Source organism: Pteropus medius, unplaced genomic scaffold (assembly GCF_902729225.1).
Source record: "Pteropus medius unplaced genomic scaffold, Ma_sr-lr_union100, whole genome shotgun sequence".
NCBI classification, from domain to species: domain Eukaryota; kingdom Metazoa; phylum Chordata; class Mammalia; order Chiroptera; family Pteropodidae; genus Pteropus; species Pteropus medius.
The window spans coordinates 1,249,960-1,276,910 of NW_024344437.1; the positions used below are offsets into that span (position 1 = coordinate 1,249,960).

Genomic DNA, 26,951 nt, shown 5'->3' on the forward strand with positions numbered 1-26,951 from the left:
ATTTCTGTTGGCCATTTGTATATCTTCCTGGAAGAAGTGTCTATTTAGGCCCTTTGCCCATTTTTAATTGGATTGCTTGTTTTTTTGTTGTTGAGTTGTATGAGTTCTTTGTATATTTGTGATATTAGCCCTTTATCAGAGACGTTATTTGTAAATATCTTCTCCCATTCAGATGGTTGCATCTGTCTTTCCGATGATTTCTTCTGCTGTGCAAAAGCTTTTTAGTTTGACAAAGGGTAATTTTGAATTTACAAAGATCAGATAATTTCAATGGTACTTATTTATTCCACAGTATTAAAAATAGAAAGATCACAATTTGGATTCTTCAAGTAGTTGACAATGAGATGTTATTTTCTAAAAATGACTTATTGGAAAATAACAACTTTGAAAGTAAAAAGAACAAAAGCAGGATTGAGAGGGGCAAGCCATTAGACCATAATGCGGACTTGATAAAAGCTTCTGCCCATGGAAATAAAGCTCAGAGGAAAATCATTAGAGTGGCCATAGCTAGACCCTTGTCTAGCCTGGTTGCTCAGTCATTGTCCTAGGCTCCAAAGTTGAAGAAGAACCTGAAGGGGTGAAAAGCTGGAGGCTGTTAGTGGGCTGTACTTGTGCAGATAGGCAGCTAGTCTTTTCTTGAAGGAAGATCTGAGGGGCATATCTCCCTGTCTTCCATGAAAGGAGAACATCCATATTCTCTTAATGAAGTAAGCATAACTCTGATACTAAAACTTGATGAAGATGGCAAAGTAAAGATTATAAATCAATCTCATTATGAGCATTGATACAAAAAAATCTAAATAAAAATATTAGCTATATTAAAATTATTATGCATTTGAACAAATGGGATTTATTTCAGGAAATTCATAATGTTTTAACATTAAGAAATTTATTAATATACTTTGCCATACTTTTAGGAGTAAGAAGAACAAGTTTGATTGATTACCTCTATAGAAGAAGAAAAGACCTAAGACAAAATTCAACACCCATTACTGTTAAAAAATAAATAAAACAATTCAAAATGACTGCTTGATATGATGAATAGCATAAATAAGTACATAGCTAGATTGATAGATAATTGGCAATGCCAAGTATAATTTCTAGTGGGCATGAAAATTAGTATAACTACTTAAGAAAACTATTTGACCCAAAAATTCCATTTCTAGATACAAGATTAACAGACATAAACAAAAATGTATGTAGGAGCAATATTCTTAATAACCTCAGACTTGTAACCACACAGATGTTATCAATAATAGAATGATAAACAAATTGTGCTATATCCATAAATCTAAATATTATGCAGAATTAAATTAAAAATCATTTCTACTGATAAAATAATGTATTTTAAAGAGCTAATGTTGAACAAAGAAAGCTAGACTTAAAAAGTTCATACTCTTTAATTTATACCAAGTTCATACTCTTTAATTTATACCAAGATACGAGAAAGTAATCTATGATAATAGTTAGATTTATGACTACAAAATATAGTGACTGTGAGGTGACAATAAGGCGATACCTGAGATGCAGGCACTTTTTAAAATTTTATCTGGAATGTGTCACACAGGTGTGTTCACATTTAAAAAGCTGTCAACTGTACATTAATATTTGTACATTTTATTGTATTATGTTATACCTCAATAAGTTCAAATTAATAATTAAAACAATAACAAAATATATTGAATAAAATAAAGGACAGATTCATGGGTCCATAGTAATACCCAATAATAAAAAGGAGTAGAGGGCAAAATTTTATGTACAGAAGAATGAAAGTTAGTAAATGTAGAAGCAATGATAAAATAAGAAAATCTCCAATTTTTAAACATCATGTAATAATTGATTCAGTCATGTGATTAGTACTCAATAACAGAAAAAATTTTAAGTGTTTTTGTTTTCTTATTATTTTTTAATGGAATGAAATAGGCCCCAACACCTGCCCTCTGGGACCCGGATATAATCTAATGTGTGCCTGCTCACTGGATGCTCAGAGTCCCAGCAGACTCCTAAGGAACAAACAGATCCCAATGTTTAGTGGTGTATGACCAGCTGAGCAATAGGCAGTTAATGGTAAAGACAACATATAATTTGTTGATTAATTTACAAAATATTTTAGAGTAAGAGGAAACTCCAAAATAATTAAAATTAAATAATTATAAAATTAAATAATTTTGACTAATAAATTATTGTTTATTTTAGTGGTCCTATACAGTAGTTCCATTTAAAAATGATTTTCAAAAATAAAAATTACTGCAAAAAATAAAATTAGAGGTGTTCATATATTTAAAAATTATAAATTCATAATGATTTATTTAGTATTAAAACTTATAAACAATATTTATTCTTATTTATTCTCACATATTTTAATCAATTATTTAATATATCTTTATTTAACATAATGACAGATAGGCATTTTTTTCTGAAAAATGCATGCTTTTCAATATGTTCATATTATATTATGTTTTTATAAAACTTCTTGAAAAATTCTTCAAATTTTTATTTGATAGTTAATAAAATGTTGACAATTTTAAAAGGCATAGATTTCTATGCCTTTTAAATTGTATCTGTATGGGGTATATACATTTATTTTAAGAACTTATTTACTTAAAGTTTTGTTTTCCCTAAATGTCTGCCATAGAAAATACTTATAGTTAAAGATTACCTCTTGTTCAGTTTTGATTAATGTATTTTTTCTTTTTGTAATAAATATATTATTAAATTTTCCATTAATGCTATCTTTAAAATAGACTACTTAAAAAATAAAGATGTATGTATTGAATGTGCTTGAATGTAAAAGACTATTTCAACAGCCACTTAGGTTCCTCTAATATTTATAAGCACATTTAAAAAATAGTGTTTGTTACTATCTTCATTATCAACTAACTGCATATACTTCAAATAGATAATTTTATCCTTTTAATCCTTATATAGTGTTTCTGATAAAATAAATGGATATTTTAAATGGCCAGATGGATTAAAAACATACAGGTTTTATTATTCACTTATAAAGCTTACACCTCTACTTAAAAGTAGTATGATTAAAGTTTCATATGAGTATTGGTTTTCTCTACATGGTGTTTTCTTTTTGATCCTGTTGTGGTTTCCTTCATATTTTACTAGCAGCATATTTTAATATAACATGTGTCATCATTTTTTTCTGCCATGCCTGCTAAACTTATCCTTATGTAGCTTTTATTTTCATAGATGCCACTATGACTTTTTGCCAGCAGGAATAAATATTAAACCAAATATCGTAAATCATCATGGTGTAGCGCATACAGGCTTGGGTGTCAGACAGGTGGACCTCGGCTTAAAGAGCAGGCCTTTCACTTACTTGCTGAGTGTCCTCATCTATAATATGTGAATAATAAATGGTAGAGGTTAATGTGTCTAGCAGATACTTACTAAATAGTGCCTATTATATTATTTTCCTCATTACTGTTCCTGGAGTATAATTCAAAAGAAATTGTACATAAACACACAGATGACCTGATTCACTGGGGAACATAAAACAATAATATTAACAAAGCAGCACCTCTTATCTTGAAAATATACCATAGAGGGATAGTGAAACCAAAAAGCATGAAGCTAGTCCTCTTTTGTTCTGCTACCATTTTTAATCATATATTGGATGTTAGGAATGCAGGAGATAAAATACAAATTTAAAAAAAAAAAAACTGAAGAATTAAAAGACTTCTATTGCAGAGGAAATCTTAGTTTTAAAACAAATCACTAACTATTTTTTCAATGTATTACTTGATTATTTATGAAGTCAACATCTCTGGGAAAGAAAGTAGATTGTCAGTCAGAAAAATAAGTTGGGAGCAAGAAAGACTGTAATCAAATAAAGAGTTTCCATAGCCACTTATTTTAAGATTTCGTAAATCAAATATCAGTATAACTATACTTCAGGTCAAGATGGCAGAGTAGGTAGATGCTGTGTTCACCTCCTCCCATGACTTCATCAAAATTACAATTAAATTATAAAACAATTACCCTGGAGAACCATCTGAAGACTAGCTAAATGGAACTCCTATAATTAAGGATATAAAGAAGAGGCAATATCAAGACTGATAGGAGAGGCTGAGATGCAAAATGGCTGGTCCCAATTATCAACTCATGTGGCAGTTGAGAATTGGGAGAAATATTTCTGCTGTCAAGGTAACCTCTGAGGAATGAGAAGTCCCAGCATTACACCAGGCTCCCCAGCTCAGTGCTGGGAAGAGGAGACCCCACATTTGGCTGTGAAAATCAGCAGGAACTCTATCCAGGTGAGAGGGAGGGCTACTGTAGACCCAGGTGTCCTCTTAAAGAGCTCAAGCACAGACTCACTTGCTCACAAACACTCGCTCTAAGCTCCAGTCTAGGGATAGCAGCTTGAAAAACACCAAGAACATGTGGGGAGAAACTGAATTGTGTCGCTTCAGAATGAGGGCTGTGAGGGCAGCCACCATTGTTCTTGTGTTGACCCTTCCTCCAATACAGCCTGAAGGTACAGGCAGGCAGAAACCAAGTCTGAACCTGCATTATCTTGGTGAATACCACTTGCCCCACCCTGGTGACTCCCTGAGACCCCGCCCTACCTAACTCGCATACTCTCCAAGCCTCTTTTAGTTACCGTTCCCCATAGGCAGCTGGCCTCAGCCTTTGCTGAAGACTTTCCTTAAAATTCTCAAAGATCCAGGGGCCCCAGACAGGCAGCGGCTGACCTCAGCATGCCAATCTCTTCTGAGCCTTTTGCTGAGTGGCCCCAGTCCCAGTACTAGTGGCAGCCCACTTTGGTTCATAGCGTTGCCTTTCGCACATGCCTCTAGGATCAACACAAGCAGCTACCCACCTCAAATCACTTTCTGCTCTAGCCAGAGGATCCCGAGTAGGACACAGATTGTGGCAGACCTAGGTCAGCACGAGAGACATTCCCAAGAGTCCCCAGAACCAAGGCACCCGATGGCCAGTTTCAGACCACAATGGAGCACCATCTGATTAGTTCCACAAATGGCACACCAAAAGGGTTGACTCGGCAGGCCCCAGAGCCCCACTAAGGTAAATTCTGCTCTGTGGGGTTAGCTCCCCTTCACAGCAGCTCTTCTACTGTGGTCCTGACTAGTCATTACAGCCAGCCAAGGTTCAACTACAACAAGCGGTCATATACAATCCACATAATTCACAGTCCTAGAGCATCCGGCTCAGGTGACCAGGAAAGACTGTGCCCCTGAGCCCCACAGGACACCTACTATATAAGGCCACCCTGCCCAAACTGGGAGACATAGCAGATCTACCTAATACATAGAGGGAAAAAAGAAAAAAAAAACACAGGGAGGCAGCCAAAATGAGAAAACAAAGAAAAATTTTCCAAATGAAAGAACAGGTGAAAACTCCAGCAAAAGAACTAAACAAAATGGAAGTACACAATCTACCAGATGCAGAGGTCAAAACAATGGTTTAAGGATGCTTAATGAATTTAGGGGAAGAATAGATGAACTCAGTGAGGACTTCACAAAGACCTAGTGAGCATAAAAAAAGGACATAGAAACCAAAAAAAAAAAAAAAAAAGAATCAATCAGAAATGAAGAATACAATAACTGAAGTGAAGAATACACTAAAAGGAATCAACAAAAGACTAGATGGAGCAGAGGATTGAATCAGTGACTTGGAAGACACAGTAGCCGAAAACACCCAATCAGAATAGCAAAAAGAAAAAAATAATTTTAAAAATGAGGATTGTTCAAGGGACCTCTGGGACATGAAGCATGCCAATATCCACATCATAGAGGCACTGCCAGGGGAAGAGAGAGAGCAAGAAATTGAACACCTATTTGGAGAAATAATAATGAAATACTTTTCTAACCTGGTGAAGAAAATAGACATATATGTCCAGGAAGCATAGAGGGTCCCAAACAAAATGAAACCAAACAGGCCCACAAGATATATCATAAATAATTAAAATGCCAAAGGTTAAAGACATAGAATCCTAAAATCAGCAAGAGAAACGTAATTAGTTACTTACAATGGAGCGCCTATAAGATTGTCAGCTGATTTCTCAACAGAAACTTTGCAGGCCAGAAGAGATTGGCTTGAAATAGTCAAAGTGATTAAAAGCAAGGACCTACAACCAAAACGCCTCCATTCAGCAAGGCTATCATTCGGAATCAAAGGAAAAATAAAAAGCTCACAGGCAAGAAAAAGCTAAACAAATTTATCACCACCATATCAGTCTTATAAGAAATGTTAAAGGAACTTTTTAAAGAAGAAGGAACCAAAAAAAAAAGAACATAAATATGAATAATAAAATGGCAATAACTACATACTATCAATAATCACTTTAAATTTAAATAGATTAAATGTGCCAATCAAAAGACATAGGATGGCTGAATTAATAAGAAAACAAGACCCTTACATATGCTGTCTACAAGAGACTTCAGATCACCACACACACACACATACTGAAAGTAAAGGGATGAAAAAAAGATATTTCATGCAAATAAAAAAGGAAAAAAAAGCTGAGGTAGCAATATTTATATCAGACAAAATAGACTTTAAAACAAAGTCTATAACAAAGGACAAAGATAGTTCATAATGATACACTTTGTACACTTAATCTTTTTGAATATTGTTAAAGTGCCTCATCTGAAGTATTACTGGAGATAATAGTAAACAGTTTTTTGAGACTATTTATACTTGAAAATTAAAAAACCCAATGACAGTAATTTTATATTTGTAAAGGCCTGGGCATCACATTTATATCATTTATGTGAATTTTCAACAACACAGTTGGTTGCATTATACAAACATTCCTTAACTGTTCAAATTGTAAATGGTGAAAAATGAACGTTAATGAATGTTTCACTATGAGAAGTTTTACAAAGAAACATAGATAGTGACATTATTTAAATTTAAAAATGATTGCATAAGATACTGGAATTCAGATTAAAGAAAGAATAAAGTTATTTTTTCTCTAATTTTCTCTTGTTTTTTGGGGAGAAGAAAAAGTCATATCTCGCCTGTAAAAGACTGGCAAAATTTATGAACCTTGTTCAACATTGCGATGGCACGCTGTTTGAAATTCACAGGCTTGAACAAATGGATAAATATTCATCACTTCTGTTTTTCTCTTTTTTCTAGGTGCCTCCCATACTCCTTGACAAGCAGTTCTCTGAATTTACTCCGGACATTACACCAATCATTTTGGCAGCTCACACTAATAATTATGAGATAATAAAACTTTTAGTTCAGAAAGGAGTCTCAGTACCCAGACCCCATGAGGTCCGCTGTAACTGCGTTGAATGCGTCTCCAGTTCAGATGTGGATAGCCTCCGCCACTCACGCTCCAGACTCAACATTTACAAGGCCTTGGCCAGCCCCTCTCTCATTGCACTATCAAGCGAAGATCCTTTTCTCACAGCTTTTCAGTTAAGTTGGGAGCTTCAGGAATTGAGCAAGGTGGAAAATGAATTCAAGTCAGAGTATGAGGAGCTGTCGCGACAGTGTAAACAATTTGCTAAGGACCTACTGGATCAGACAAGAAGTTCTAGAGAACTAGAAATTATTCTTAATTATCGAGATGACAATAGTCTCATAGAAGAACAAAGTGGAAATGACCTTGCAAGACTAAAATTGGCGATTAAGTACCGTCAGAAAGAGGTGAGTGTTGCCAGACTTTATCCATAAAAATGCTATAGCATTTAATCATAGTGCAGTAAACTGGTACTCCAAAATTAGGTTTAGATTTTAAAGCATTTTCTTTTTAACTATAAGCAGATGATATTTATTGCTTGATATTTATTAGCCATATTAATTATTTTGAAATACTTTGAAAGTGGTAATAAGTGGTTTAATAATTGGTGGTGGTTTTGGTATCTCTGTTAAAATGGACATATTTACTTTGACATAATGAAAAAACTAATAGATTTTTAGAATCTCCAGACAGAGTTCTGGTACTCTCATTTATGTCTTGTTACTATAGAGGGTCAATAAGATCTCTGTGAGTTTCAGTTTTCTCCTGTGCTTAATGGATTTAATATTTATAACATTTGATTATATACCTATATTTATTTATACATATAAAATATTTCCCTCGCAGATTTGTAGAAAGGGTAAACTGTATGGATGTGTATGAAGGCTCTTAATGAATTTTAAGGTATTACATTAATAAAATACATTAGGAATTATTAATAAAGTAAAAGACTTTAGTCCAAGAGCAGATAAAAATATTAGAACTTCTCTCATGTCTGGCTTAGTCTCTTGATTTGTTAGTTTTAAGAAGTTAAGGAAGTTAATAACAAGAGAGTAATAAATTTCTCATGAAAATTCATGGATTTGAAGTATGAAATAAGGAAATTCAAATCTATTACACTTATCCAGCAGAGTTGTGTTTTTGTTTCCATTGCTGTTTGATTGGAGTGAGTACTCAAAAAACTGTTTACTTTTATCTCCAGAAAATATTGGTTCTCTGATCATTCTTAAATTATAGTAATTATTAATTCCAGAACAACAATTGAGGGAGAAAAAAAACTATATGAGATTAAAAAAAAAGAAGAAGAAAATTAGACTGAATAAAAGAATGTATTCAATTTCTTTTGAACTTGGCCCTGATTATTTCTCATTAGCCCTGTCTGCTTTGTCTATTGTTACTTACTAAATATTTAAGATTCAAGATACCTAAATTTGTTTCCTCACGTTTTTCCTATACTTCTTTGGCCAGTTGTCACAGGAGACTGAAATTAGTTGAAAGAAGATTTTCTCCTAACAAGGAAGAAAACACCTTCTTTTGTGTTTATTGTCACTGATTCTAAAATCACCCACTCTAGTTTGAGCCATGTCAACAGTATCAACTTCACTGATTAGAGATTCTAAAGTACAAAATATGAAAATTAAAAGCAATTATATGTATTAGCACTGATAAAATTATGTAGGATATTGACATGGCCTCAGAATTTCAGCCTGGCCTTAAATATCTATTATTAACATAATATTACACTTTTATTTATTTAGTTTTCTTTGGGGATGAGGATGTAAGGGATTGACACAATGATTACAAAGTCTTCTCTTATGATATTCTCCTGTGAATGGAGAGTAGAATAAAATTCCCAAGATGTTCAATCCATGAAATGAAACAAAGAACACAGTAGCTAGCAGCTAGATATACTCTCGTTTCACTTTTATACTCTCTGCAGTTAGTGAATCAACTCAGCCCTATTTTATACCTACTCTGATTTTGGTCTTGATATCATAACTGATTTGACTTTGCCTTTGGCCATAATGACTTATGAAAACATCAAAACAAAATATTCATAAATTCTTTTAACATACTCTCATAACCAAATGCTACAGATGATATTTAATCAACTGAAGCTGCCAAATTCTTGTTATAGGATTGTCCAAGGCAAAAAAATTAATATAAATTTATTGCATATTAACATGTTTACATTTTTACTAAAAAAAATATTTTTATATATTTTATTTATTCATTCATTTCTTTATTCATTGACTCTTTGAACATACATTTTATAGGACACATTCCAGGCTACATGCAGGACATTTAAGATTTTGTGGCTTTGCCCTTGTAGAGCTCATAGTCTGTTACTGGGAGACGCTAAAATGTTAACAACCTGTGAGGTCAGTATGATCCCATTTTAAAGGAGACAAAGCAGAAACTCAAAGGATTGTTTGTCTAATATCACATACCTAGTTAGTAGGAATGACTATTTTTAGTGATTCAGAAACAAAACAGAGAGCACTATATTTTTTTAGTCACTAAATTAAAATACATATATTGCATGATATTTTTAGGTACTAAATTAAAATATATATATATATATATTGCTCTGTTGTGTGTGTGTGTGTGTGTGTGTGTGTGTGTGTGTGTGTGTATTACTCTCTACCTCATAAGTTATTTGTGAAGATGGTGCATAATAATGCAAATCCAAAGTTTAGCATACTTCATGGCCTGTTTGCCCATGGAAGAGTAGCTATGTATTATTATTAGTTATTACTATTGTCAAAAAACATAATTTAACCAAGAAAATTTGAATATTGAGTTGGCTTTATTAAGTGATTCATGATTGATTTGAAAGTGAAAAATTTCTTATAAAACATAAAATAGAAAATCTTAAGTTTAAATTAGTTATAAAACAGTTTTTATTTGATACTGATTTAAATAAATACAAATGAAAAGATTAAGCAATTTTTTTCAAAGCATAGTTTTTTATTCACCAAAATGTGTATATTCACAAGATAAGCAATTCTTTCCAATGTAGCTTTTGTCACAGAAGCAAAAGCTGCACAAAACATTAGGATAATGCTATCTTTGAAAACTTTTACTATGTATTGGACTTCTTTTCTTGGATCTCAAAAGAATTACTCTTTTGCATAAAACTGGTACTTCTGACTCTGTGATGACTAACAAAAAGGGCTAGCAATAAGATCTGCTATTTTCCATTATTCAGATGCAATTATTTAGTTTGTCAATGATGAAGAATTATTTCTTTTGTTTCTTTTGCAAAAATGTTTACATTTAAATTTGAGAGTTATTTTTCTTAGGGATATTACTTAATGTCCCAGATTTTCTCCATCACTCATTGCTAAATGAAATTAAGAATTACCAGTTTTTGAAATTATGGATTTAACAGCTTATCCCAACCCACATATTCCTGAAAACTACAAAAAACAAGTTTATCTTTTGGAAATTTATGAAACAGAAACATTATTGTTCTCAAGAAATATTTGATGGTTTGAGATATAATATAAACTCCTACTGTGTTTTCTTATAAATTATACGTATGAGAGGAAGCTTTTTAACTTATCCTTATCCCTATTTTCTTTTGATCCTATGAAGCATATTCACATTGGATCTTTTGCTAATTATCTTTCGTTTGAATTCTTGGAAACAAAAACATACAGTAAAAGTCTCTAAGATTTATAATGCCTGTGCTATAACTTAGTGACTTGTAATTCTGAAGCTGCATTTTTAAGCTGTTTATAGTACTTCCTTACAGCAGTCTGAACTGACTAAGATATCCATAAAATCGTGAAAAATCATAAATTATTGTCTTAAGCCACTAAGTTTTACAGTACAGATAATTGTCAATCACCAAAGCCTGGCAACCTCATTTTCAGTTATATTTCTTAATGTTTCCCAATCATTTTCCTCCCTTCCGGCCTTACGCTTCATACTCCTTTTTTGAAGTAGTCTTAGACTAGTGTGCCTCATCCAGTGTTCCTGCATCCATGGTTCCAATCTTGACTCATCCAAATTCACACTACACTCCAGAATTTTTAATATGTAAGTATTTCTCATATTAAATTTTTATTAAAATAGAATAAACTTTACTATATTATTTTTATTGTGACAAAATATACATAACGATAAATTTACTATCTTAACCATTTTAAGTATACAATTTAGTGGCATTAAATACGTTCACATTGCTGGGTAACCATCTCCACTATCCATCTTCAAAACTTTTTCATCTTCTTAAACTGAAACTGCAGACCCATTAAACAATAACTCCACCTTCTCTTACCTCCCTAGCCCCCGGAAAAAAGTATTCTACTTTCTGTCTCTAAAAGCTTTATTATTCTAGATATTTTATATAAGTGGAATTATACAATATCTGTCATTTTGTGTCTACCTTATATCTCTTGCCATAACGTCAAAGTTCACTCACATTGTGGCATGTATCAAAATTTCATTCTTTTTAAGACTGAATAATATTCCATGGTATGTGTATTTTACATTGTGTTTATCCCTTCTTCTGTTGAAGGACATTTGAGTTGTTTACACCTTTTGGCTATTATGAATAATGCTGCTATATTGTGTCATTTTAAAACACTAACTGGTTCTCTATCCTTTACTTTGTAGATCCTATAAGATAAAACCCAAGCTTCTTAACAAAATGTATCATAGCCTGACCCTGACTTACTCCCTAGTTTCATGCCTTCAACTTTCATTTTGTGTTCAGCAAGTCCAGTTGGCTAGTATTTCTTCTACAGTATGCTCTGTGAATGCTACCTCTACATTTTCTTGTTATTTTATTACCTTGAAATACAACAATTACCGCTGGCTAGATACTACTCACACTTTAAGACAATAAGATTGATACTTCAGAAAGGTTCCCACATTCCCTCCCTCAGACTGGATTTGCATTCTCTCTTCTATGTCTGGAGCATGCTTGTTTACCACATTATTTTATAGTTAATTGTGTATATGTATCTCCACATCATGAAACTGGGAGCTCATTGAAACCAGAAGCTCTGATTTTTATTTTGGCATGTTTAACATAGTGGTAGCAGTGGTATGATAGTATGAGCTCAACAAATATTTTTAGAGCTAATAATATTTCTCTTCAAGTCAAACATGTCATTTTTGTAATGCTTCGATGTAGCCTTTCTAAAGGATTTTATGTTGCAGAATAACTTGATTACTGATGAGGAGAAAGGAGCAAAGCTTTGTGTATAATTTTTATGGACTGCCCTCTATGTATATAACCCTGATAAATGCTATAGAAAGAGACAAAAGAAACAATAGATAGTTCCCTTTGGGGTGGGTGAAGGAAAGAGCTACTTAAATGATATTTAAGAAAACATCAAAAATACAGTTTTTCGGTACAAGTTTACTTTTTGTTAATTTAATTAAAGAATTTATTTTTTAACATAAAATAAAATGTAATAATTTTGATTATTTCCATCTTTTTCCTTTATACATTTTTACTTTTATCTGTTTTAACAAACATTGCTGTAAATATTATTCACATAGCATCAATAATGTAATACAGTTTAGGTGCCAAAAAACCTATAATAACTATTAAAATATAACTGATATGTTGTATTGAGCCATTTTATTTTTTCCTTTCCTATGTATTTTCTCATTTTTTTTCCATTCCAGTTTTACTTACTGTTTTATCATTTCTTCATGAGCTACTGGTTGCTGATACACCTCTGGCTAAGACTTTGGTTCTAGAGGAAGAGTTTTAAGTTTTGTAGCTTTCTCTGTTGAGAAAAAAATAGTCACTATCCCAGAACACATAAGCAACACTGGCCTTTAAGATAAGGCCAACAATCCACCTTCTAAGTGGTGACTGTGTGGATTGAGTATCTTAGAATCTTCACAAACTATTTCAGAAAGAGCAATGAATGAATATGCAAGAAAATCAATTAATCAAGGAAACTGAAGAACAAAAATACCTAAAAATAATACTAATAATATTCCAATTAGTTGGAATTTAAATGACATTTTTTCTTTATAATAATCAGATTGCATGAAAATCATTGGCTGAAAATCTAACATATTATGTATTACCCGCTTTTTAAACAAAATACACAGAACATAATTAACATTTTTTTATAATTTAAACTTTGAAATAAACCTCAGTTATACTCTGTGGTCTAGTTGTAAGTTTAGGATTTTAAGCACTGATATTAATAGCTACTTTAGCCTATGTGAAATTACAGCAGAAATCTACTCTTTCACAGTTTTAAAGTCTCTCTCCTCATTATTAGGCATCCCACTATCAGTTCTTAATAGTATCAATACAGCTGTTTTTTTATATTAACTTATTTTAATCAATTTCAGATAAAGCAACCCTATAACTACATTAAAGTATTACAAAAATAGAATATTTGACTTGAACAGAAATAGGAGTGCCACAAACATTTGTTGAGCTCATATCACATATCTTGGAGAAGGATGGGAAAAACTATTTACTTGAGGGCCTGTGGACTCCTTTATAAATATAATGCATAAGATTAAATGCCTGAATACTGTGACATTTATTCAACTTTTCTAAGACCTTTTTTTTTTTTTTACTTTCTTGGATTTCAGATTGTTCAAGGTTGTCTTACAAATAACTTGTATTTTAAATGAATTTGCTTGTGTGTGTTTGGAGGTGTGTATACAAATGTATATGATGCCATGTTATGAAAATGTTTAAGCCTTTTGAAAATTAAACTATTATTAATCTAAACAATGCAGAACTATTTGTACAGACTCATAAGAAGGATGTATATAAATTTTAATTAATTTAACCAAACATTTACCAACTTGGGAACAGTAGGGGAAATGTTGCTAATATTTAGAGAATAATTTAATTACAAGCAAAATACAATGAATTTTTTAACCAATGATATTAAATTAATTTAAGGACTTGCTGTAAACCAAATCACCTAGTTAAGTAGTGATCCTTATTTATGCTCTAATAGTTCATGAAATCTTTCACCAAGTTTTCATACAAAATATGTTGCCATTGTTGTGGTTTGAACTGCTTTTGTAAAAGGCAATCAAAAATTAGTAGAAAGGTCTCTATAAGCAAATAATTTAGAGATATTTGGAGAGAGGTGGTGAGAGGTTACTGGCAGCAATATTTAACATATAAAATAATGTTTTTTGTGGTAATAACAATTTCAGGCTTTGCTAAAGAATTTGAACATTTTTTTTCCCTTCAACCAGTGGGAAATATTCAATCAGGGAAGTAACAATAATAAATCTGTAAAACTATTAACTCCGATGGCATTAATAAGTTATTTTATTTTTAGCATGTTACTTCCACCATGTTATGTAGGTCTCACTTTCACCATCTGTACAAAAAAGTTATAGGAGACCCTATCTCCAAAATCCTTTTATTTTAATATTATATTGAAGGCAATTTTAATACAGTAATCAGGTAGAATGTTTTGATGGGATGAATTGTGTTCTTCCCCCCAAATTCATACACCGAAGCACTGGGATTTATTTAATGGGATGAATTGTGTTCCCCCCAAATTCATACACTGAAGCACTGACCTCCAGTATGAATGTATTTGGACATAGGGCCTTTAAAGAGGTAACTGATTTAAAATTAGAGAATTAAAAGTGGACCCTAATCTAATTACAATGTTGTCCTTATAAGAAGAAGAAATTTGGGCATACAAAGAGATACCAGGACACACACATACACAGAAGAAAGACCAGGTGAGAACATAGTGAGAAGCCAAAGAGAATTGCCCCAGAAGAAAATAAATATACCCACATCTTAATCTTGGACTTCTAGCCTCCAAAACTGAGAGAAAATAATTTTCAGTTATTTAAGCCTCTCAGTTTGTGTTCATTTTTTATGGCAGCTCTAACAAACATGTAAATGTATTAATAGTTTTTCTTAAATTCCATAGTAATATATGTATTTTCATTATAGTTTATGCATTGCTCACAACCCATTCTTATATAATTCCAGTTGCTACCTTATGCAATTAATGTTATTATTTATTTTTTAAAAACTGAAAGGAAAAATATGGTAAACATAAGGAAAAATATTTGAAGAAATTAATTTCTTGAAAAAAATCAATTAACCTCTGAGAAAAATAGTCTTGTACTAAAGATGGAAGATCCTGAAAACCAATTTAAGATGAAAGTCAAGCAAAGAATCAAGGCAAACTCGAGACTTTGGGTGTAAATCTAATTTTAATTGTATTTTTAAAGCAATATTTTTTCTTAAGAAAATATTATCAAATTAAATTTTTAAATATATAAAATAATTATACTCTGCAACCAAGGGGATTTATTCCAGGGATGCAAGGCTGATTCAACATTCTAAATCAATTAATGTAATCCATTACATCAACTAAAAAAGAAAAATCACATGATTATATCAATGGATGCAGAAAGTACTTGAAAAAATCCAACACCCACTCATGATAAAAATTATCAATAAACTAGGAATAGAGGGGAGCTTCCTTGAGTTAATAAAGAATATCTACAAGTAAACCTGCAGCTAACATCATAAAGATGAGAAACATGAAGCTTTCTCCTAAGGTCAAATACAAGGGGAAGATATCCCTTCTTACCACTCTTTTTCAACATTGTGCTGGAAATTATAGCTAATGCAGTAAGACAAGAATAGGAAATGAAATGTGTACCAATTGGGAAAGAATAAATAAAACCGTCTTTGTTTGCAGTTGATGTGATTGTCTATGTAGAAAATCTGGAAAAAAAAAATCCACATTTAAAAAGCTCCTGATACTAATAAGTGATTTTAGCAAGGATGCAGGATTCAAGGTTAATATATAAAATCAATTTATTTCCTATATGTTAACAATGAACAAGGAGAATTTCAATTTAAAAGCACAATACCATTTATATTACTACTCCCACAAATGAAATACTTAGGTATAAATCTAACAAAATACGTACAAGATCTATTTTAGGAAAACTACAAAACTGTGAGGAATAAAATCAAAAAAATGCTAAACAGAGATGTTCATGGATGGGAAGATTTAACACCATCAAGGTATCAGTTCTTCCTAACTTGATCTACAGATTCAGTGCAATCCCAATCAAAACCCTAGAGTTATTTTGTATATATTGTAAAACTAGTTAAGTTTATAAGGATAGACAAAAGACCGAGAATGGCAAACACAATATGAAGGAGAACAAAATTGGAGGCTGGTATTACTTAATGTGAGGACTTATTGTACACCTACAGTAATCAATGTTGTACACCTACAGTAATCAACACTTCAATGTTGATGAACAAATAGGTCAACGAAACTGAATGGAGACCCCAGAAATAGATCCCCATAAATATAGTCAACTGAACTTTGACAAAGAAGCTAAGGCAAGTCAATGGAACAAAGATAGTCTTTTCAACAAATGCTGCTGGAGCAACAGGGTCCACATTCCTAAAAAAAAAAAAGAAGAAGAATCTAGACCAGAACTTATACCTTTCATAAAAATTAACTCAAAATAGATCATAGACCTAAATGTAAAATTATAAAACTAAAACTTGTAATATATAACATAGAAAAAAAGTTAGATGACCTTGGGTATAGCAACAACTTTTTAGAGACAACAAAAGTATAATCCATGATAGGAAAGATCGATAAACTGAACTTTATTAAAATTAATCTACTCTGTGAAAAAAAAAAAACAAAAGAATGAGAAGACAAGTCACTGACTAGAAGAAAACATTTGCAAAAGACACATTTGATAAAGAACTGTTATCCAAAATATACAAAGAACTCTTAAAACTCAACAATAAGAAAACAAACAACCCAGTTTAAAAATCAGCCAAAGACCTTAACTAACACTTCACTGAAGAAGATATACAGATGGCAAATAAGCATATCAAAAGATGCTCCACATCATATGTCATCAGAGGAATGCAAATTAAAACAACAATGAGATACCACTACACACCTAATAGAATGGCTAAAATCCAGAACAAGGGCAACACGCATTGCTGGTGACGATGTGGAGCCACAGGAACTCTCATTCATTGCTGGTGGGAATGCAAAATGGTACAGTCACTTTGGAAGATGGTTTGATGGTTCCTTACAAAAGTAAGCATATCTTGCAATACAATCCAGCAATTGTGTTTCTTGATATTTACCTAAAGGAGTTAAAAACTTGTCTACAAAAATCCTACACAAGAATGCATATAACAGCTTTACTCATAATTACCAAAACTTGGAAGCTACCATATGTCCTTCTGTAGGTGAATGATAAATAAACTGCAGTACATCCAGACAAAAGAATATTAATCAGAACTAAAATGAAATAAGCTATCAAAGCATGAAAAAAAAACACACAGAGGAAACTTAATATTACTAAGTGAAAGAAGCCAACCTGAAAAGGTTGCCTTTGACATTCTATAAAAGGCAAAACTTGGAAAATAAAAAGATCAGTGGCCACCAGTGTTTAGGAGTGGGAGGAAGAATATGAAAGCAAAGCACAGAGGACTTTTAAAGCAGTACAAATTCTCATGTGATACTTATACATTTGTATAAACCCATAGAAAGCACAAAACCAAGAGTGAATGCTAATTAGGCTGTCAACATTAGGTGTCATGATTTGTGACTTTAATTTCATCAGTTGTAACAAATGTACCACTCCAGTGGGCAATGTTGATAATGAGGGAAGCTCTGCATGTGTGGGGCAGGAAGTATATGGGAACTCTCTGTACTTTCTTTTCAATTTGCTGTGAACCTAAAATTGCTCTAAAAATTAAAGTATCTTTTAATCAAGCTTTTTAAAGAAAATGTCTTACCAAATAATGCTAGAGACTATATCTTGTGTGTCAATAAGAAATAGAATTCTTACTTTATTCTCCTTAACATCTCCTTCCCAAAATCCTGAATCCTTGTCTCAGTGAGATTAGTAAATGGTGTCCTTAAAATAAATTCATTTAGCATGTATCCTATAATTCATAATAAGCTTAGTATACAATAAGAGGTATCCTTGGTTTTATTTTATTTGGCTCCCATATTTACTCACCTTTTTCTCAACTAAAGCCATCTGTAGGTGACAACCTGAGAAAGTCCCTTCTACAGAGAGATGTATGTAATTCTGATATTATCTATGATTGAATGAGAATGTTTTTTCATTACTGAAATTTTTTTAAATGTCAAGAAGTATAGAGTGGGGAAGGTTCAAACTTATGTTATTGAATTTTACCTTTTTGCTTATTGTAAGTAGTAAAAAAAAGGAGAAAAAATGAATTAATGTTTCCTTTATAGCATCTGCTTTATACCAGTTTCTTCCAAAAGTTCCAATAGATTTCCAAAGTTTATATGTATACTTGAATATTTTATGAAACAGGTTAGTATTCTTCACTATTTATTGTTCACTATTTTTTGCACAAATTCTTTATGACAATAGAAATAAATTTTGATCTTTTATGAATGAATGATATGTAGATATAGTCATTAGCCTTCCTTGTGTCTCCCTGTACTTCTGTTTTAACTTTAAATGTGACTAGGTGCATAAAGTCTATTGTGTATTTCAAATTTTCTTCAAAAACACTTGATTCACATATTTTAACTTAAATAATTATTTTAGGGAAAATCTATGTATATTCGACTTTGACTGCACTATGTAAAAGGAGAGGATGCTGAAGAAACAGGGCAGAATTAGGATTAAGAGAAAAGCAGGGACTCTTTACTTGTATGATTCTATGGCCAGAATGGGTTGTAAATTGAATCACAAGGGAAAAAAATGTATTTTTACAGTCCTTAACCTCACCATTTACTTCTTTCTTCAGTGACTTCTGGTTGGAAGATCAGTCCCTTAATGGTAGCTTGCTCTTGTTAAACTCTCCTCCAGATGTCATTCACTCATATATTCATTTAAACATTCACCAAGTTAACCTTCCAAGGATTCATTTAACAAGAAGTTATTGAATGTTCCTATATTCCAGACATTTTCGAATTAATTTTATTTGAAAATGTAAAGTTTCATGTGGAATTTTGAGCCTTGTCAGAAAGTTTGAAAAGGACCTCTTGCAACATCTGGGCCACTAGTCTGTGCTCACAATGATGATACTAATAACTTAACCAGTTCTACCTGAGAATTCTAATTATAGGTGTAGAAGACTAAAACAATCAAACAAACAAACCCACTTACATAGTACTTAGTATGTACTGAGAAATTTTTTAAACACTTTATAAATTCTTATGTTTTTAATCCTTACAACAGCCATAAGTTCTACTTTTATTATCATATTATTTGAGAGGTGTGGAAGCTGAGTCTCAAAAAAGCAAAATACGACCTTGCCCAATATCAAAGATCTAACAAGTGACAGACTGAGGATTCCATATCCTTGGGATCCCCAGTGCATGTTCCAACCACTACACACACTGCCCTTCAATGATTATCAGTATGTTGAGCTATTTCTTGACACTCCCAGAAATGTATAGCTTAATAACTCTTTATTTCTTTATTATTTTGATTGTAGTATTACATGTATTATTGTTAAGTACAAACCCGAAAAATAGATTAACATAGGAAAAATGTCATCTCACAAAATAAGGCCTATGATTCTTTCTTAATTGTAAGGTGAATATTCACTAATATAGCCTGAAAGAATTGGTAGTCCTCCTTTATCTGTGGTTTCTCCTTCCAAGGTTTCAGTTACCTATATTCAACCATGGTCTGAAAATATATAATAGAACATTTCAGAAATAAACAATTCATAAATTTTAAATTGTGTTCCATTCTGAGTTGCGTGATAAAATACTGCACTATCTCCCCCAAGATGTGAATCATCCCTTTGTCCAGCATGTCCATGCTGCAGTTAGTCACTTAGTTGCTGTCTCAGTAATGATATTATTGACCGAAATTAAGTTTAGACTACAATAAAGAATAAAAAGCATTTATTTGAGCAGAAAGAGTTGCAATCTAGGAGACACAGATTCAGGTAGCACTCTAAACTGTCCTCTAAGGAAGACAAAATAAGACAGAATTTATAAAGGTAAAAACCAGAAGCTGGAACAAAGGGAACTTTTCTTATTGGCTACTTAACATGATGTGATGGCTAATTCAAAAAGGATTGATCAAGTCCAGGTGATGAAACTCTGAGGTAAGCATCGATATGGGAAGCATGGGATGCAGGGGGCAAGTTTTACAATGGACTACTATAGCAAGCACTAAAGTTTAAAAGTCCAAACCTGGCTTGGGTGGGAACATGCCTAAGTCTGACTCTCTTAAAGACCTCCTGACTCCATTTTAGGATACCCTTCTATTAGTGACTCCATGTTTGGATATTTGGGTTCACAAGATCACCTGCTGTAGTATCACAGTGCTTGTGTTCAAGTCATAATTGCTCAAAAGCAGAAGAATAGTTATGCTGGTGATTCTGACATGCCAAAGAGAAGCTGTAAAGTGCTTCTTTTAAGTGAAAAAGTACTGTATAATATATTTGAAAGACGGAGAGAGAAACCAAATTTGTATAACAGTTATTACGATATATTATCATACTTGTATTTTATTATCAGTTATTATTGTTAATCTCTTATTATGCCTAATTTATAAAATAAATTTTATCATAGGTATGTATGTATAGAAAAAACAGTATATATAGGACTTGGTACTATCCACAGTTCCAGGTGTTCACTGGGGGTCTTGGAATATATATCCCAGGAATAAGAGAGTCTACGGTATACATAAATTGCCTTTGTACATTCAAAATTAAATGGAGAAAATTATTTGCCTTTAGTTTTATTAATTATTGCAATATGGCTATTATATATATTTTTTTCTAATCTACATGAAAAAAAAAAAAAACTCAGTAAAACCCCTTGAAGCCACATGATCATTGATTGCCAACACTGTTTCTATACTATTTCTGTTCGGTTATAGAAGTGTAGTTTTTATATTTGTTAAAAAATATTTCAATGGCTGAGGTAAATTTATAACTGTTTTCAGTTGTGGAGACCTGTACATAAACTTAACAAGATATAAGTCATGCTGATATTGGTATTAAATGGAAGTCTTGTTCCATTTCTGTGCTTTAGGTAACAACTGATCTTTGATACTAAAATGTAATTTCTTTAAGAATAAATTGTGTTGGCAATAAAACCAATGATTAATATAGTATTACATGTAGTATATAAAATTTTCTAAAACATTTAACGTATCACCATATAATTGCCTCTATTCCTAGAACATTATGATGATTAATTATAAGTCTCCACGTGAATCTCCTCTGTTCGAAATACCTTTCTCTAATCTTTAACTGATTTATTCATACTTGTTAAGATGATACCAATTCTCTGTACAAAAGAAAAAAAATTAAAAAATGTAAAATGCCTTTAAATTCTACTTTATTTTTTTAAAATTTTACTTTCTTTCTCACTTTGTCTTCTTTTTTCCAAAATTAAACTTTACTTTTGTAACCAGAAAATATTCTATTTCCATGTTTTTGTTTTTTTTTAAATTTGATCTCACATATTTAAGAGTCAATTTAGGTTTTTCTGATATCAGGAAATGATTCCTGCTCCTCCTTCCCTAGAGCTTAACATGATGATGGAGTAGCACTGGAATATATATATATATATATATATATATATATATATATATATATATATATATATAATTTAGAATTACAAATGAAATGTCTAAATACATGCTTAATGTATAAAATTCAAATGTTTTAAATGCATAGAGCAGTAAAAGCTATCTATAGTCTTGCCACTATTTTTAAATATTTTATTATTTATTTTATTTTTATTTTTTAATTAGAGTTGACATTCAATATTATTTTATTTTAGTTTCAGGTGTACAGCATAGTGATTAGACATTCATATAATTTATGAACTGATCCCTTCAATTAGTCTATTATTCAGCCGGCACTATGAATAGTTATTACAATATTATTGACTATATTACCTATGCTGTATTTTACATCCTCAGGATTATTTTGTAACTACCAATTTGTACTTCTTTATTTCTTTGCCTTTTTCATCCAGCCTCCCAACACCTCTGCCTCATCTGGCAACCATCAGTTTGTTCTCTGTATCTATGAGTCGGTTTTTGTTTTGTTTGTTTATTTTGTTCTTTAGGTTCCACACAGAAGTGAAATCATATAATATTTATCTCTCTTTTTCTGACTTATTTCACTTAGCATAATATCCTCTAGGTCCATGCATGTTGTCAGAAATGAAAGCATTTTGTTCTTTTTTATGGCCAAATAATAATCCATTTTATATATGAACCATTTATCTTTATCCAATCGTCTATTGCAGGGCATTTATATTGCTTCCGTATCTTGGCTATTGTAAGTAATGTTGCAATGAATATAGGGGTGCATATATCTTTTTAAATTAGTGTTTTGGAGTTCTTCGAATAAATATCCAGAAGTGGATATGCTGGGTAGTTCCGTTTTTACGTTTTTGAGGAGCATCCATACTGTTTTCTACAGTGGCTGCACCAATGTGCATCCCACTAACAGTGCACCAGGGATTCATTCTCTCCACATCCTCACCAACGCTTGTTGTTTGTTGGTTTATCAATAAAGGCCATTCTGGCAGTTGTGAGGTGATATCTCATTGTGGTTTAACTTGCATTTCTCTGATAATTAGTGATCTTCAGGGTCTTTTCATATATCTATTGGCCATCTGTATTTCCTCTTTGGACAAATTTCTGTTCAGGTCCTCTGCCCATTTTAAATTGGGTTGTTTGTTTTTTGTGGTGTTAAGTTGTATAAATTTTTGATATTACCCTCTAATCGGATGTATCATAGAGAAACATCTCCCATTTGGTAAGTTGTCTTTTCATTTTGTTGGTAGTTCCCTTTGCTTTGCAAAAACTTTTCAGTTCGATGTTGTCCAATTTATTTAATTTTTCTTTTTTTTTTCCCCTCCCTGAGGATATATATCCAAAGAACTGATACTAAGAATGATGTCAGAGAATTTACTGCCAATGTTTTCTTCTAGGACATTTATTGTTCTAGGTCTTATATTTAAGTCTTTACTCTATTTGGAGTTTATTCTTGTATATGGTGTAAGAAGGTGGTCTAGTGTTATCTTTATGCATGTATCTGTTCAGTTTACCCTATAACATTTATTAAATAGACTGTCTTTATCCCATTCTATATTTTTGCCTATTTTGTCATAAATTAATTGACCACATAGGCATGGGTTTATTTCTAGTCTCTCTATTCTGTTCCATTGATCTATGTGTCTATTTTTATGCCAGCACTGTGCTGTTTGATTACTGTAGCTTTGTAGTATAGTTCAATATTAGGAAGTATGATACCTCAAACTTTGTTTCTTTCTCAAGAAAGGGTGTTTTATGGTTCCAAATAAATTTTAAGATTATTTGTTCTCGTTTTGTGAAAACTATTGTTGATATTTTGATAGAGATTTCATTGAATCTATAGAGTGCTTTGGATAATAGATACATTTTGAGAAATTAATTCTTCCTATGCATGAGCATGGTATAAGCTTCCATTTATTTGTATCTTCTTCAATTTCTTTCTTCATCATCTTATAATTTTTTATGTACAGGTCTTTTACCTTTTGGTTAAATTTATTTATAGATTTTCTTTTATACAATTGTAAATAGAATTGTTTTTTTTTAATTTCTTTTTTAATAGTTTGCTATTGCCATATAATATATACCTGAATTCTAAATATTAATTTTGTGTCTTTTTACTTTACCAAATTAATTTTTCAGTTCTAATAGTTTTTTGGTGGAATCTTTAGGGTTCTCTGTATATAATGTCATCTCATCTACAAATAATGGCAGTTTTACTGCTTCCTTTCCAATTTAGATGCCATTTGATTCTTTGTTTATTTTTGTCTGATTTCTGTTGTTAGGAATTCTAAGGCTATGCTGGGTCCTGATCTTAAGGAAACACTTTTAGCTTTTCCCATTGAATACGATGTTAGCTGTAGTTTTGTCGTATACGGCCTTTATAATATTGAGAAATATTTCCTCTATTTCCACTTTGCTGAGAGTTTTTATTATGAATGAATGCTGGATTTCATCAAATGATTTTTCCTGTATCTATTGATACAATCATATGATTTTTATTCTTCATTTTGATTATGCGGTGTATCACATTATTTGATATGCAGATATTGAACCAACTGTGCATCCCAGGAATAAAACCCATTTGATTATGGTACATGATCTTTTTAATGTATTGCTGACTTTGGTTTGTTAATGTTTTGTTGAGGATTTTTGCATCTATGTTCATCATCAATATCAGTATATATATATATATATATATATACTGATATATATATATATATATATTTTTTTTTTTTTTTTTGGTAATGTCTTTGTCTGGTTTTGGAATCAGGATAATGCTGGCCTCATAACAGGAAATTGTGAGCCATCCATTTTTTCTAATATTTTGTGATAGTTTGTGAAGACTATGTGTTGATTCTTCTTTAAATATTAGATATAATTCAACTGTGAAGGGATCTGGTTCAGGACTTTTGTTGAGAGATTTTTGATTACTGATTTGATTTCATAAGTAGTAATTGATCTATTCAGAAAAGCTGTTTCTTCTTGATTCAGTATTGGGAGATTGTATGTTTCCAGAAATTTATCCATTTCTTTCAGATTATCTAATTTGTTGCCATATTAGTATGTTCATAGTATTTTATATAATCCTTTTTATTTCTGTGGTGTCACTTGTCACTTCTCTTTTACTTCTAATTTTATTTATATGTGTCCTCTCTGTTTTTGAATGAGTCTAGTTAAATGTTTATTAATTATCTTTTAAAAGAATCAGCTCTTAATTTCATTGGTCTTTTGTATTGTTTTTTTAAGACTCTTCTTTATTTTTCTTCTGATCTTTATTATTTCTTTCTTTCTATTCACTTTGGGTTTTAATTGTAAGGTAATTGTAAGGTATAAAGTTAGATTGTTTATTTGAGATTTTTTGTTTGTTTGTTTCTTGAGGTAGGCCTATATTGCAATGAATTTCCCTCTGAGGACTGCTTTTGCTATGTCCCATCAATTTCAGGTCATTGTGTTTTCATTTTCATTTTTCTGAAGGTATCTTTCAATTTCTTTGTTGATCTTGGTAACTCATTAATTGTTTAGAAGCATGTTATTTAGCCTCCTTGTGTTTGTATGTTTTTCAGTTTTCTTGTAATTGATTTATAGTTTTATACTATTATGGTCAGAGAAGATGATTGATATGATTTAATATTCTTAAATTTATGAAGACTTGTTTTGTGGCTAACATGTGGTCTCTCCTGTAAAATGTTTTGTGTGTACTTGAGAAGAATATATATCCTGTTGTTTTGGAGTGAAATGCTTTAAAGATATTCATTATATCCATCTCGCTTAATGAATTATTTAAGGCCATTGTTTCCTTGTTGATATTCCTTTGGAAGATCTACCCATTGATGTCAATGAAGTGTTACACTCCCTACTATGACTGTATTACTATTGATCTCTCTATGTCACTTAATATTTGCTTTATATACTTAGGTGCTCTTATTTTGGGTACATAAATCTTTAAAGGGTTATATCTTCTTGTTAAATTAATCTCTCTATCATTATAAAATGTCCTTTTTTGTCTCTCATTATAGCCTTTGTTTTAAAGTCTGTTTTGTCTGATACAAGTATTGCTACCCAGGATTTTTATTTGTTTGTTTCCATTTGCTTGTAATATCTTTCTATCTCTTTACTTTCAGTCTCTTTGTGTCTTTTGATCCGAAGCAGGTCTACTATATACAGCATATGTATGGATTCTGTTTTTTCTTAGCCATTTAGCTCTCCTGTGTGTTTTAATTGAAGCATTTAATTCATTTATATTTAAAGTCATTATTGATAGGTATGTAGTTTTTGGCATTTTACTGTTTATTATTTTCTTTATTTATCTATCTATCTATCTATCTATCTATCTATCTATCTATCTATCTATCTATCTATTTATTTTAGGCAAGGCAACCCTTGGTTTACCTCACAGATTGCAAGGACCTTGTCAACTTACAATCCCTTTTTCTTTTTTTTAAATTTTTTTACGCCTATAGCACCTGGTCTTCCTAGGTGGTCTCCCATCCAAGTACTAACCAGGCCTGACCTTGCTTAGGTTCCAAGATCAGACGGGATCAGACTTGTTCATGGTGGCATGGCCATAGACATTTTTCTTCTTAAAGAAGTCTCTTTATCATTTCTTCAAATACTAGTTTGGTGGTGATGAATGCTTTTTGTTTTTTCTTGTCTGAGAAATTTCTAATCTCTCCTTCACCTATTGATTAGAATAGTTATGGTTAGAGCACCTTGCTTTACATCTTTTTGAATATTTTGTGCCAATCCCTTCTGGCCTGCAAACTTTCTGTTAAGAAATCAGCTGAGTCTTATAGGAGCTCCTTTGTAGGTAAGTAGCTGCCTTTCTCTTGCTGATTTTTAGATTTTCTTTTTTATGTCTTGGCCACTGTGAATAATGCTACAGTGAACATCAGGATGCATATATCTTTATGGATAATTATTTTCAAATTTTTTGAGTAGATACCCAGAAGAGGGGTTGCTGGGTCATATGGTAATTTTATTCTAAACAACTGAAGTGTCTTTCAATAGATGATTTGATAAAGAAGATGTGGTACATATATATAATAAAATATTACTCAGCCATGAGAAGAGAAGAAATATTGCCATTTATGACAACATAGATTGATCTTGAGATTAACATGGTAAGCAAAATGAGTTAGACAGAGAAAGTTGAAAACCATATGATTTCACTCAT

General features: G+C 31.6%; 1 protein-coding gene and 1 pseudogene across 6 annotated transcripts in view; one reads left to right on the top strand and one right to left on the bottom strand.

The window, feature by feature from the left end:
* Nucleotides 1-26,951, top strand: part of TRPC4 (transient receptor potential cation channel subfamily C member 4) — a 222,710-nt gene that overhangs the window by 106,040 nt on the left and 89,719 nt on the right. For all 6 annotated transcript variants that reach the window (XM_039872938.1, XM_039872939.1, XM_039872940.1 and 3 more), the window contains one exon: nucleotides 7,120-7,638. In XM_039872938.1, coding sequence (XP_039728872.1) covers nucleotides 7,120-7,638 — 519 coding nt within the window. The remainder of the gene's footprint in view (nucleotides 1-7,119; nucleotides 7,639-26,951) is intronic.
* Nucleotides 26,230-26,348, bottom strand: LOC120610776 (uncharacterized; annotated as a pseudogene).